General features: G+C 40.7%; 1 protein-coding gene across 6 annotated transcripts in view; it reads right to left on the bottom strand.

Annotated features, from left to right (window-relative positions):
* grip2b (glutamate receptor interacting protein 2b) overlaps window positions 1-14,327 on the bottom strand; it is a 214,287-nt gene that overhangs the window by 22,354 nt on the left and 177,606 nt on the right. For all 6 annotated transcript variants that reach the window (XM_072665622.1, XM_072665620.1, XM_072665619.1 and 3 more), the window contains 5 exons: window positions 13,567-13,712; window positions 12,631-12,711; window positions 9,084-9,147; window positions 7,170-7,315; window positions 954-1,098 (listed from right to left, as the gene is read on the bottom strand). In XM_072665622.1, the coding sequence (XP_072521723.1) occupies window positions 954-1,098; window positions 7,170-7,315; window positions 9,084-9,147; window positions 12,631-12,711; window positions 13,567-13,712 (582 nt within the window). The remainder of the gene's footprint in view (window positions 1-953; window positions 1,099-7,169; window positions 7,316-9,083; window positions 9,148-12,630; window positions 12,712-13,566; window positions 13,713-14,327) is intronic.

A 14,327-nucleotide genomic window follows, 5' to 3' on the forward strand; every position in this document is an offset into this window, starting at 1 on the left:
CTTAAAATAAACCAGCTGGATGCAACATATATAAGATCAGTCGATAAGAACATTACATGGAAGCCGACCTGCAAAAACAACCTACTTTTAAAATTACCAAAAAATGATGTATTTACTTATTCACACCCATTCAATCTACAGCAGCTTAGCCAGGAGTTTAGCCAACAATGGTCCAGATCTAGCAACATTTAAGGGTGGTCATGGCATAGAAACTGGTGATGGCTACAATCGGGCCAGTTTTGGTTCACAACAGAAATGATTGTACAGCATTACGGGTCAAAACAGGTCCAAATAAATCCCAACTGTGTGGGAGTCATCGGGCCGGAGTCATCACTGTCATTCCACAGTGGTAAGTAGGCTGGATCCCAGATCTGGCCAAATGTGGCACTTTCGTCCGACCCACACTCTGCCGTGGAATGTCAGCGATGGCTTTGCCTAAGTCTGGGAGCCAAAACACAGCCACAGTTGGTTACAGCTGGGTGGGTTTTGGGCCAAAATAGAAACACTGTGGAAGCATTTCACATGGTCAGCTTCATGTGGTCCTCATGGTTACACTTGGTTATCATTGCCACAACTGACCTGCACGTGTCTAAGTGGGCTGTATTTGGGCCAGAATCAACTGCCATCTGGGATGAAAGTTGAATATGTGGGCCAGAACTGGGCCACGACTGGTTTACAATCTGGGAATCTGCTCTGGTAACACCAGACTGAACTGATTTGACCATAAATCAGTTGGTAAAATCTTTGAAAAATCACTTTTGCTCTTTGCAGTGAAGCTAATGCCAACAGCTCTGTCCACCTCCATCTGGCTTTAGCTGGGGTCACAGGTCATTCGGTCTTTGATTAAAAAAAAAAAGAAAAAAGAATCGGTGAGGCCACACGATGTGAGGTGAGGGGCCGCATGACATGTCCCCAGGGGTCTGGAGTCGAGTGGTCTGACCTGCAGCGCTCACCTTTCAGCCAGACCTCGCTTGGTAAGGCCTGAGATGATGATGGGGTCAAAGGGCTCCTCCGTGCCTGAGATGGTGATGCCCAGGGGGCCGCCATAGCGCTTCAGCTCCACCGTGTAGATGATGGAGCCTGACGTCTCCTGTTCATCTGCAGGGAGGGAGGAGAGGGGGTGGGAAAATGAGAACTTTATGGTTATCCTATAATTACATCATATGGATACACCAAAAAAATTATGACGATGATTAATGATCATCAGGACGCCTTTGCCACACATTTCCAGACAAGGATGTTGAATAGAGAGCTCTGAGGACTCCATATTGCAAATTCTAGCACATTCCACTGTGTGAGATTCAGTACTACAGTAAGATATACAGTACTAGGCAAAAGTTTGGACACACCTAGTGTCCTCAATGGGTGCTGATCATCATCTTTAATCCATGTGATCCAAATGCTAGGGTGACCATACTTTTTTTTTTTTTTTTTTAAAGTGGACACTGGGGGGACACTGTAGTTAGTGTGTCGTGGCTGAAGGCGCGAGGGGTGGGGGGGTGTTCAAGTAGGCCTAAGTTGTAGGTTGAACTGAGAGGAGCTGATTGGGTCATATAGGCTATTAAGAATGTTTAATGGTCTTTAGCTAAATGAGTAAGTGTGTGTGTATTAATATTCAGTAACATGGATATTAACAGAGCTGCATTGATATTAAGGTATTTCCACCCTCACTACATCTAACTAGGCCTATTGAACCCCACCAGCCACGCTAGGGTGGATACCTGCATGTCTCCGGTGTCCTTTTACTCTAAAATACATACTTTTTTGTTTAATAAAAAAGGTTAATTTGATAAGTTAATAAAAATGAAATAAAAAAAATGTCCATAAATACAGAATTTCCATTTCTGAGCAGATTATGGACTGCTGGGTTCTCGAATGGGGATCCCTTGCAGCAACAATCAAGATAAACTTCAAGGTTCAAGACCTTTTGGTATCAGCGCATAGTTTCCTTCCTACTGAAGACAGAGCTGTAATGTAATTTCCTGCAACCAGCTGTCCGGCCCGCAGCGTCAGGTTGAAAGGAGTGACAGGAAAGGTCAAGCCAGTTCAAATTGAACCTGTTTCAAAATCGGTTGACGACTTTTCTCTCACGTAGGCTAGACATCATTATGCAACATTCTCACAAATACAGCAAAGTGGCTCACACAGCTAGCTGCAGTCTTAATAAATAAGAAATACACTGTAAGTACATTTATTTACACCATTCGTAATCAGCTGCTGTCCTTTATATAATGAACAGACCAATAGAAATGCTTGGATGTTGGTATTTTGAAATGCAGAGCTCCACAAGCGGCTTTTTTTCCTATTTATTCCAGGCCACTTTTCACTTTTTCCATCAGCCTGCTTCAGACAGTCTGCAGTTCTCCAGCTGTGAGCTTAAAACAGCATAAACACACAGGGAATCTACTTGTGGATCTTTCGTGGGTTCACAAATAATAAATATTAAGCGGACGTTTCAATAATGTGAATTTATTCAGCATTTAAATTCTCTCTGTATTTGGACGAGCCTCAGCCAGCGCTTGCCCTGGAGACAAGACTACAGAATGAACCCCTAGCAAAAGGCATTTTAAAACAGAGTGATGAAACTCCCATACTGACTCTTCTGCTGGTTTCACTGAAAGAAAAAAACGGTGGAATAAAAACGTAAAAGTTAAAAGTGTACATACATCATATATCATCACTTTTTTTTTTTTTTACATTATTTCAATCTGAAAATGTCATTTCCATATTGTGTTAAGATTTCTTGATGAATGGAACAATAGAAACGCTCCAAAATGACCTGGAATTTTAAAAAAAAGTATTTGGACACCCGCTCATTCTTTGTTTCTTCTGAAATCAAGGCTATTAGAAACTGTCTCTAATGTCCAGGAAAGAAGGCTTTCTACTAGATTTTGGAAGAGCATTGCTGTGAGGATTTGACTGCTCTCAGCAATATGAGCGTTAGTGAGGTCAGGATGTTGGGCAGTTCCACTGCTCCATAGCTTAATGCTGGGGGGCTATCAACCCCTCTACCTGGCACCTGGCATTAGGCATAGTCCCAATAGGTCCATGTGTACTTATTTGTTTACTCAATGTAGACACACAACATATCAATAACCTAGCTGACCACTCCGGACTACTGACCACTACCTTATATAATGCTGTCCACGCAAAAACACGCTCACTGCTGAGATGCACAGTTTTCACTTCTTCTTCTTGGCTGCCTGGCTAACACTGGACTGTATTATCATGCAGGTGAAGAATAAAATAAGCAATTCATCTTTATTAAGTGAGTCTATGTCAGCACCTGGTGGCAGAGTTTAATATTGCATGTATTGAAACTGTCTGAAGATGGAGAGCACATGTTGGCTTTGCCTGATGTTCTTTCATTTTGCCTGCAGTGGACAGTTTTATTCAAAGCAGAGCTATCTGAGCACTGGGCTCTCTGCTGGCAGTGTCCAGTCACATTTTAGTAAACAACCAACCAACCAAACAAACAAACAAACAAACAAACATGTCAACAAACATGTCCCAGCTAGCAAGAGGCATCCTCCTATTACTAAAGACTTTCCGTTGTCAGATAAACAATGCTACGCACAGGCCGTCAGGACGACGCCTGGGGAACATATGAATGTCTGCTAAATGTTCCCAAATGATGCTTCGTTTATGACGGTCAGAAGACATTAAAGGAACAGTCTGAAGAAAAATGCAGTGCACATGATTCATTATTTACTCCAGATGCAGCCGATCAGCCAGCACGTGTGTTTGGAATCGGACGTGTGCTACTCTGGTTTAGAACAAGAGATGTTAGGCTAACGTTGCTAACAAACACTGGACTTAGACTGTTACCAATCTCACCAGTCTCTGTAAACACAAGCCAAAAAATCTCCTCCACCCATCTCTCAAAACTCATCTGTTTTGATTCAATAAAGCTCAGACAATCCGATTAGCGGTTTAGAACATGGTCTCATTCATTTAGGCCCCAAACTCCAAACGAAACGTCTCCACAGAGCGAAGCAGAGCTACAGGTTTAGCTCAAATGTTTCAAAAAGTTCATCAGTACTGTTGTACTATCTAATGTTTTTTATGTAACATCTTTACGAAGCTTTTTGAGAGATTTCTGAAGCAAATAAGTGAAGATGTTTGGGTGTGTGTTTAGAGAAATGAGATCGGTGACAGCCTAAGTCCAGTGTTTGTTAGCAACATTAGCTCAGAATCTCCTGCTCTAAACTAAAGAAGCATACGTCCGATACCAAACCCATCTTGGTGGATTGGCTGCGTCTGGGGCCAGTGATGAGTTATGTAAATTACATTTTACCACAAACTGTCCCTTTAACCCCGTAACACTTAAAACCAGGCTTATTCCAGACTAAGGTGTATTACTCAGTAACTGCAGGGACGTCTGTAGAAACTGGTGGGGCTGTTCTCTGCTAATAGAAGTATGTAATAACACTTCGCCTATCCCGCTGGTGGGCCATAGGCTGGTCAGTCCGTACAGCGTTTATCCAGTGATTATCATGTGCTGATGTTCTGAAGTAGGATATGAGCTAAAAGAAGGTCTGTCTGCGGAACCCTACAAAATAATGTCCGTGCAACTTTTAAAGCCATCCTGAGAACATCCTAACGACGTCACTGTGCTAGCTGGGATGAAACAGTGGTAACGACGTGCCGCTTCAAAGCAGAGGTAGGAGAACGGTGAGGGAGGAGGTCTGACAGCTGTACTGTGAAAATAATGTTTTCCCCTGTCAGCCGGCGAAGGATAATCAGCGAAGGATGTCAGGGAAGGTACAAACGAGAAACCTCTGTACACCAGCTGTGCTGTTTTTACGTTTGTTAGGCCGACTGACAGCGTTCCTTCTTTAGCGTTCCTGTGATGCAACGTCTGGCAAGGCTGCGGTAATGAGCTTGTTTGGTTTCCGAGGTGTTTAAGAACAACAACAACAACAACGTGCTTCACGTCCAGCCTTGACGTCCAGCTCACCTTCATGCAGATATCTCTGGATTTACAGGTTTATCAGTTTTGGAGTAGATCCATTCAGACTGTTACCTGCTCTTCTCTCTTCACTTATTACTTCCACAGTTGTTTGTGAGTCTGTTTGCACCTGCACCGGTGTGTTTTTCAGTTCCCCCTCAGTGTCCTCTGGTCAGAAGTGCCACAGAAACCTGAGTAGCCGTCTTCTTTCTTTCTTTCTATCCATCTATTCATTCTACACCATACACCCACATTTTCTTCTCCCAGCAATCTCTCTTTATCTATCCATTCATCTTCATCCACCCACCTACACTACCCATCTACCTTTATCCATCCATTCACCTCCATCTCTATCCATTTTCATCCATCCCCTTATCTTCACCCATCAATCACTCTTTATCTATCCATTCATTTTCATCCACCCACCCATCTTCATCCATTTTTCTTCATCCATCAATTATCCATGTTACTTCATTCATCCCTCTATCTCCATCCGTCCATTTGTCCATTCATTTTCATCTAGCCATCCATCCATCCATCCAGACGTCTATCCACTTATATGTATATCTCCATCCATCCATTGACCATGTTCATTCATCCATCCATCTCCATCAATCCATCCACTTACCGTCATCCATCTATCTCTATCATCAATTAAACACATTTGTCCATTTATCCAACTATCTTCATCCATAAATCCATTCAGCTTTGTTTATCCTTCCATTTTTATCCACCCGCCCACACTATCCATCTACCTTTATTCATCCATTCACCTCCATCTCTATCCATTTTCATCCATCCCCTTATCTTCACCCATCAATCTCTCTTTATCTATCCATCTATCCATTTTCATCCACCCATCCATCGTCATCTATTTATCTCAATCCATCAATTATCCACATTCCTTAATTCATCCGTCTATCTCCATCCATCCATTTGTCCATTCATTTTCATCTAGCCATCCATCCATCCATCCATCCATCTAGACGTCTATCCACTTATACGTCTATCTCCATCCATCAAACACATTTGTCCATTTATCCAACTATCTTCATCTATTAATCCATTCAGCTTCGTCCATCCATCCATCCATTTTCATCCACCCTCCCACACTATCCATCCATCTTTATCCATCCATTCACCTCCATCTCTGTCCATTTTCATCCATCCCCTTATCTTCATCCATCTACCTCCATCCATCCATTAACCACCTTCATTCATTTATCCATCCATCCATTTACATCAATCTACCCATCCATCCTCTTACCTTCATCCATCTATCTCCAACCATCCATTAAACACAATCGTCCATTTATCCAACTATCTTCATACATTAATCCATTCAGCTTCGTTCATCCATCCATCTTTCTTTATCCATCCATCTTCATCCATTTATCTTCATCCATCAATTATCCACATTCCTCAATTTATCGATCTCCATCTGTCCATTCATTTTCAGCCATCCATCCATTCATCCATCCATAAACGTATCTTTATACATCTATCTCCGTTCATCCATTTATCTATCTCCACCCATCTTCATCAATCCACCCACACTACCCATCTACCTTTATCCATCCATTCACCTCCATCTGCATCCATTGTCATCCATACACTTATCTTTCCATCTTCCTTACCTATCTACTATCTCCATCCATCCATCCATTCATCCATCTTCAACCGTCTATTCTTCTACACAACATTTCAGGATGTTTCTTAGGTCTGGCTGAAACAAGCCTATGAAATTCTAAACCTAGAATTCTGTAGATCCTAATCCAAAATGTTGGAAACCATGCAAGTAACACTCCTTCGTTGGAGTATTTTCTGAGTATTTCTGAGTATTTATAAGTATTTTCTGTGCTCTTTCTAATATTCTGCACATCCCCAGACATTTCACTGTAATCTGGAATTAAAGTTTTGTAGTGGTCAACTTTCCAGTCTTGATTTGTGTTAAGATTTGTGTTACTATCTGTTAACATTTTCACTCTAATGACATCATCTTCACATCAAAACAGACCCGGACCTGCCGATACACAGCGTCAGCTGACCGTTAATGAAATGCAGCCGTTAATCGTCTAATTATTTTAATTACAGAGGGTAAACCAAGGGTACAGATATAAAGCTGTGGGCTTATAAAGGTAAAGCCAAATGTATAAACAGTGGTCATCTTTAGAGCAACGGCAACAGTGACTCGTCTCCCACACACACACTCACTCACCGGAGTTGTCTTCGTCCTTGCGGATCTTGAGCTTGACCAGGTCTTCGCTCTGTTGAAGGATCTGCATAGCGTCTTCCATCGAGCAGTTCTCCAGGCGAATGTTATCTATAGCCAGCAGCTTGTCTCCGGGCTCGAGGGTCCCGGTTCTGGGGGTGGGGGGGAGAGTTAGGCACAATTAAATGCATGTTCTTTTAACAAGACAGGTTCTGCAAAGTTACTTACAATACAGCAACAGACTCATAATAAAGACACCTGATATTAATGAGCAGCAAACTATGCTTCCATTTGCTTCAACTATAGAACACTTTATTTCTGAAGGCCACATCACTGTCCGAGAAGCACCTTCCAGACCAATGGGACCTGTTCTAAACTACAGAAAGCGGGAAAAAATATTTTTGAGAATATGTTGCCCTGTCATTACAGGCTTGAATGACATATTTAAAGGGGAATTCCAGTGATTTTCAAAAATGTTATATAATAAACGTTGAACGAAATAAATGTTGAAATGTAAAAAAAAAAGTCATTCTAAGTAGGTCTCATGTAAAACGCTCCTTTCCAGAGCAACATATTAAGTCAGAAATGTTTACAGTGATGGTGATTGAACCAGACATCTGAGTTTAAAGAGTTTAAAGCAGCTTTATGCAGTAATTTCACCCTAAAATAGCAGCTTCAGAAGCTTGTTGATGGTACACTGACTGCAACAGGCAGAATGGTGTCCGTCATTGCCACTCTGGTCCGGAATGTGGCTACAGCATTAAAATACCAAGATTGCATAAAGCTGCTTTAATGCCTTCAAGAGCTGCATTACAGAGAGTTATTATATTAAATGACTATGAATATGCTGCATGATTTTTAAAGGTTTTGACCTAAAACACATCCTCAGAATCCTTCATTGCAGCGATGTACATGCAAAAGTTCTCAATGAAATCCTGTTTCTTCAGATTTGCCACTATTTTATCTTAATCATGAGTCTCTTATGTTTAATCATAGACTGATTTATCTGCACTATTAACACTTTACTGTACATTCTGTACATCTGCACTCCTGGACACTTTACTGTACTTAAATACTAATATATGCACATATTTATTGAGTACTGTTTTTTATCTGCTGATACCCGCTCCTCCTGCACATTATTTACTCTTAATATTTATTACTGCACTGCCTTTCATCTCTGGTTAGGTTCAAATACATAATATATTATTATCTATCTACATATCTATCTGTCTATCTATCTATCTATACCTATCTATCTGTCTATCTATCTATCTATCTATATCTATCTATCTATCTATATCTATCTATCTATCTATCTATCTATCTATCTATCTATCTATCTATATCTATCTGTCTATCTATCTATCTATATCTATCTGTCTGTCTATCTGTCTACATCTAACTATCTATCTATAAATCTGTCTATCTATCTATCTATCTATCTATCTATCTATCTATCTATCTGTCTATCTATCTATAAATCTGTCTATCTATCTATCTGTCTATCTATCTATCTATAAATCTGTCTATCTATCTGTCTGTATATCTAACTGTCTGTCTGTCTGCCTGTCTATCTATCTATCTGTCTGTCTGTCTATCTATCTATAAATCTGTCTATCTATCTGTCTATATATCTGTCTGTCTGTCTATCTATCTGTCTATCTATCTGTCTATCTATCTATCTATCTATCTATCCATATTAAGCTCAGAAGACATGTGTAGGTTCACTGTTGGGTTTGGATAGTACCCAAAATGGCTGTATTTGTGTAGGAGTCATGGTGACGCCTGGTTTCATTCACCACCACTATAAAGGAATCTGAGTATGTAAGGTGCATCACAAACATAAGTTTTGAAAAACACGGAATTCTGAAGTTGGCCCTGTACAGTTAACCGCTCTAGCCTGTAAACCAGTCGTACCTGTGAGCCATGCTTCCTTTCTTTATGTCGGATATGATCAGCGGCTCGCCCAGCTTTTTACTGGCTGTGGGAGAGAGCAAGACAATAATGCACCATCAGCAGCAGATTTAAATACTCGCCCGCCCACTCACTCAACCTCACACACACACACACACACACACACACACACACACACACACACACACACACACAAGAGACAGCCGGATAATAAAACAGGAATCCTGGCCCTGAGTGGTCCAGTGGAATATGACCACTATGACCAGAGGTTCACTGGTTCAACTCCCGGTCATGCTGCGAGCTCTCAGACTCTCGAGGGTGGGTAGATGGCACTTTCTCCTCAGGTCACTCCAGTGCAATGCTGGCCAGCACTGGCATCTGTTGGCCGATGCATCAGAGCGTTGAAGAAGAAGGGCGTTCTGTCCCCAGTCCATACAGCCCATACATGCACAGTCCCCACCCTAGTCTGAGATCAGGAACTCTGGGTGATGACCGATGCTGGTGCAAACGGTCAATATGAGCTATCTGTATTGGGTGACAGGCTTGGTTCTGGCATCTGATAAGGGTGCCCCAGGCAGGAGCAGCTGGGAGAAGACCCTGAGGAAGACCCAGATGTAACCCTCCATCAGGTGCAGGATTTCTTTGGGAGGAGGGTTATATCTCCCAGCTCATTTGGGAGCACCTGGTGTTTCCCTGATGTACACACAACCAAGGGCGCCCTCCGATGGCCGTGCACGAGGAACAGCATGGCTGACTCAACGGCAGCTGCTCGAGCACTGTTAGATGTTCAGTCGAACAGAAAAGTAGATGCGTGCTGGATCCCCGCTGAAGCGAGGGGGTAGAGAGCGGAGGCTCTTTCAGGCTGGAGAGCGAGGGGAAGGGATAAGTGGGCAAGGTTTTTTTTAAAGCTAAAATTCTGCAAACAATCCGTAAATAATAAATATTAAGTGAATATTTTAACATGTGAATTTATTCTGCATTTAAATTCTCTTTGTCTTGGATGAAAAATGGTTCACCCAGGAGACGAGACTACGAGCGAACCCCAGAAAAAGGCATTTTAAAATAGAATGATGAAACCTCCACACTGAGTCATCTGCTGGTTCCTCTGAAGGAAAAAAATAGGTCAAAAAAAGAGAAAATAGTAAAAAAAATTCTACATAAGGAATAGGAAATAAGCAGCCCACCTGAAAAAAAACTTACTTTAAAAAATAATAATAGCATAAATGTGCTTCAGTGTTGGCTGGAGCTGCAGACTGTGTGGTGGTATATACAGCATATATATATATATATATATATAAACCATAAAATCGTTAGGAAATCGAGTGATCTGTACAAAACTGGAAATCATCCTGAATCCAGAAAAATACTGTCACATTATGTTAAAGGGCCCATGCCATGGAAAACTGTATTTTTCCTCACTTTTTCTAAATAAACTAACAACAACAACAATAATAATAATAATAATTATTATACTACTACTACTAATAATAATAATAAAAGCATGGTTAACTAGAAAACTGCAGTAAAAATGCCTATTGCCTATTGTTCTTGACACTGTATCAGAAACCTTCAGACTGATGATATGTGCAACTTTAAAGTGAAAGTGGTTTTAACAGAAAAGTATTTCTCAACAAACACCATCCCCACAGCGCAGGATGGTGTTGGCAGCCTCTTGCTGTGAGGATGCTGGTCATCTTGTCAAAACTGATGGAAGGGTGGATATCTGGCTTCAGTCTTGTTGACAAACAATGCACTTTAAAAACTGTATAATATTGCAATAAACTACCAGCTGGAACAATCTGTATGATTCTAAACTGATAACCTTTAGAGTGATAATAATATTACTAAACCTTATTTATATCCCCCTTTATACATCAAACAAACAGCTCAAAGTGATTTACAGTATAACATTAAAACAGCATAGAATGAAAACCTAATAACAAATAAAGGAATCAACAAATCAACAAAAGTCAACAAACAAAAGCAATTAAAAAACAAGCATAATTTTGTATTAATTAAACACTAATATACACACAAATAACACAAACCACTCAATCTTCAAAGGGGAATAAAATAGAAATAATAAAGAAACAAATAAAAAGAATGAAAAAGAATATTGAACTTTAAGTTAATATAAAAAATAAATAAATATAATATATATATATATATATATCAAGATGAAATAAATAAACTAATAAATAATAAAATCATTTTTTTCACATGCTTAATAGAAAAGTGCATTTCCTGAAGAAAACACAGAATGGTTGGACTCCAGGAAAGGTACTTTCAGGTAGTAGGCAAGCTGTAACTAAGTGGTTGCTGTGCTATCCTAGGTGGTTGCTATGGTGTTGCTAGGTGGTTGCTATGGTGGTTAAAGAATAAAGAATAAAAAAGAATACGCAAGGCACAACCATAATTACGAATACTTGCTCAAGGCACTGTAGGTATGTAATAGATGTGTGCAATTCACATGTAATAATATAATAATAAAAATAATCATCATCATAAATAAACTGTGAGAGAAACAGGGGCACTGAAGTCACACAAATAGACGTTCCAGAGAGCAGACAATGACTAATGTGGAAGGTAGAGAATTTAGTGAGTTATCAATTATTATCAGTGGCCTCCTTTTAGAAGAACATGCAAAAAAAGGGGTGGGGGGGGGGTGGTGGGGGGTGAGGAGAAGGCTCAAATAAACAAGCCCTGAGAGAGTCTGGCTCTACATAAACAGAGCCACTGCAGAGCAGACAGATTTTCCCAGGGTAATATAAATCCACGGCACGGCCGCTGACTGCACTGGGAGGGTTACCGGGGTTGCACCGTATTGGGAGCACTGTAAAAGAGTGCCCTCATTATTTTGTGTTTGTTGTAACGGGCTTGAATAAATGTTGAATATGCTGTCGAGTCGTAAGTAGGGCAAAGCATGACATGCAAATAAAACCGCACAGAGAATCTGATCCGGAAAAAAACAATGATTAGTGCAGCAATGCAAAATACAGTGACCTCAAAAAACACTGTAAAATACTAGTACTACTACTACTAATCATAATAATAATAATTATTATTATTATTATTACAATAATAATACAACTGAGGTGTATCAGCCTGATTCACCTCTATGAAGGCCATGTTTGTGCAGGTGTTGCTGCACAGTAGAACAGTGCACCACCGCTCTGGGATCTGCTAAATCATAATTTTGCAGGTGTTTTTCTAGCCTTTCTAGCAGTATGATGGTTTTCCAGGTCTTCCGGACCTCCACACTTCTTGTTTACTACCCTTACATTACAAACTGAGGAATTGGCTCCCTGAGAACTCCTTGCTATCTTCTTACAGTCTTCTCCTGCTTTTTGAGCATCAGTTGTTATGTTAATGTGCTCGGCAGCTGCTTAGAGGAGCCCATGGCTTCTTACTGACTGTTGAAAAGCTGTAAAAAATGCATCACCTGGCCTTTCCTAACGATGACTGTGAACAAGCCATAGCCCTAATAAGCTGACTAAGGCCTGAGACCTTGGTAAAAGAACCTTGAGCCCGTGTCTTTGTCGGATCTTACCGCTGATTGTGATGCCGAGCTCGACTCCTCTCTTCTTAGGCAGCTTCACATGGAAAGTGCCACTGCTAGGCACTACTGACTCTATTGAAGAGCAGAAAGGGGGTTGAGTACACAGTACACACGTTAACCTGATTCATATGAAATAGAGAAGCAAGAATGCCCTTATTAAGCTCATTCATAACATACACTATATGTCCAAATGTTTGTGGACACCCCTTCTACTAAATGCATTTTGCTTATAAACACAGATGTGCGAATGCACACATACGCTTGTCTAGTCTCTGTAGAGAAGTACTGCCAATAGAAAAAGAGTAGATAAATATTAACATGTTGGCACCATGCTGTCTAATGCCAGGCATGGGCTAGAGGGGTATGAAGCCCCCCAGCATTGAGCTGTGGAGCAGTGGAAGAACTGTGTTCTCTGGAATGATGGTGGTTGGTGCTCCATCCAGTACTTTTAGGATGAGTTGGGGATGATGAGGTGGGGTGGTGATCATCATCCAACATCCTGACCTCCTCAGCGCTCTTGTCACTGAATGCAATCAAATTCTCACAGCAATGTTCCTCTAAAAATCTGTCAGAAAGCTCTCTTCCCTGGACAGTAGAGAAAGCTACTCCAACAAAAGCAGGATCAACTCTTTTTTTTAAAGAAGGGGCAGGTATCCCAATACTTTTGGCATGAGTTGGGGATGATGAGGTGGGGTGGTGAACATCATCCAACATCCTGACCTCCTCAGCGCTCTTGTCACTGAATGCAATCAAATCCTCACAGCAATGCTCCAACAACTCCAACAAAAGCAGGATACATTTGTTTTAATGAACGAGCAGGTGTCCCAATACTTTTGTCCATATAGTGTATTAAGCTCCCAGGTAAATGATGTATTGCAGTAAATAATACAGGAATAGATCATCTTTAACAAGGAATGTCAAACAAACCTGCTACATCAAACTCAATCTCTAGCGTGACCTTATTGGTCAGTGCAGCATCTCGAAGCAGCTGATTGGCCTCCTCCAGCGTCCCGTCCTCTGTGGGGATTCCGTTGATGGATAAGAGCCTGTCCCCAACCTGCAGCAGCCCGCACCTGTCAATCAGATGATAGTCAAATGAACTCTATCTAGTATAGATCTGATGTCTGATCACTTATACACATAAACAGCTGTAAAACAGGCCAGTTCCAAAACCCCAAGACTGTTACATCACAGTCTTGACTTATATTTACAGCTCTAAAATTTACATTAACTCCGCCCACTTATATAAAAAAAAAAACTTCAGTCAAAAGGGCGTGTGCCAGTCCGGCCCACTGGTGATGGGGGGTTTCGTACGGATTGGGTAATTGGCGGTCCAAATTGTGGTGAAATCAGATAACATAAAAAAAATAAAAATAATAATAATAACTCATTAACAAAATAATAATATATATATATATATATATATATATGTAATTCCAAAGTAAGTCTAAGGTTAAAAAGGTTAAAGACTGTAGCAGACTGTAGTATTTGGGTGGGGGGGGGGGGTAATTTTCAGCACTGCAGTGACAATGAATGACCTGGTGGTGGCGAGTGTGTTAGTAGAGTGTGTCACGATGGTGGTACTGGAGTGGTTTAGACACAGCAGTGCTGCTGGAGTGTTTAAAATATATAAATAAATAAATAAATAAATAAATAAATAAATAAATATATATATATATATATATAAA

The sequence above is a fragment of the Salminus brasiliensis genome, chromosome 21, assembly GCF_030463535.1.
Source record: "Salminus brasiliensis chromosome 21, fSalBra1.hap2, whole genome shotgun sequence".
Lineage (NCBI taxonomy): Eukaryota > Metazoa > Chordata > Actinopteri > Characiformes > Bryconidae > Salminus > Salminus brasiliensis.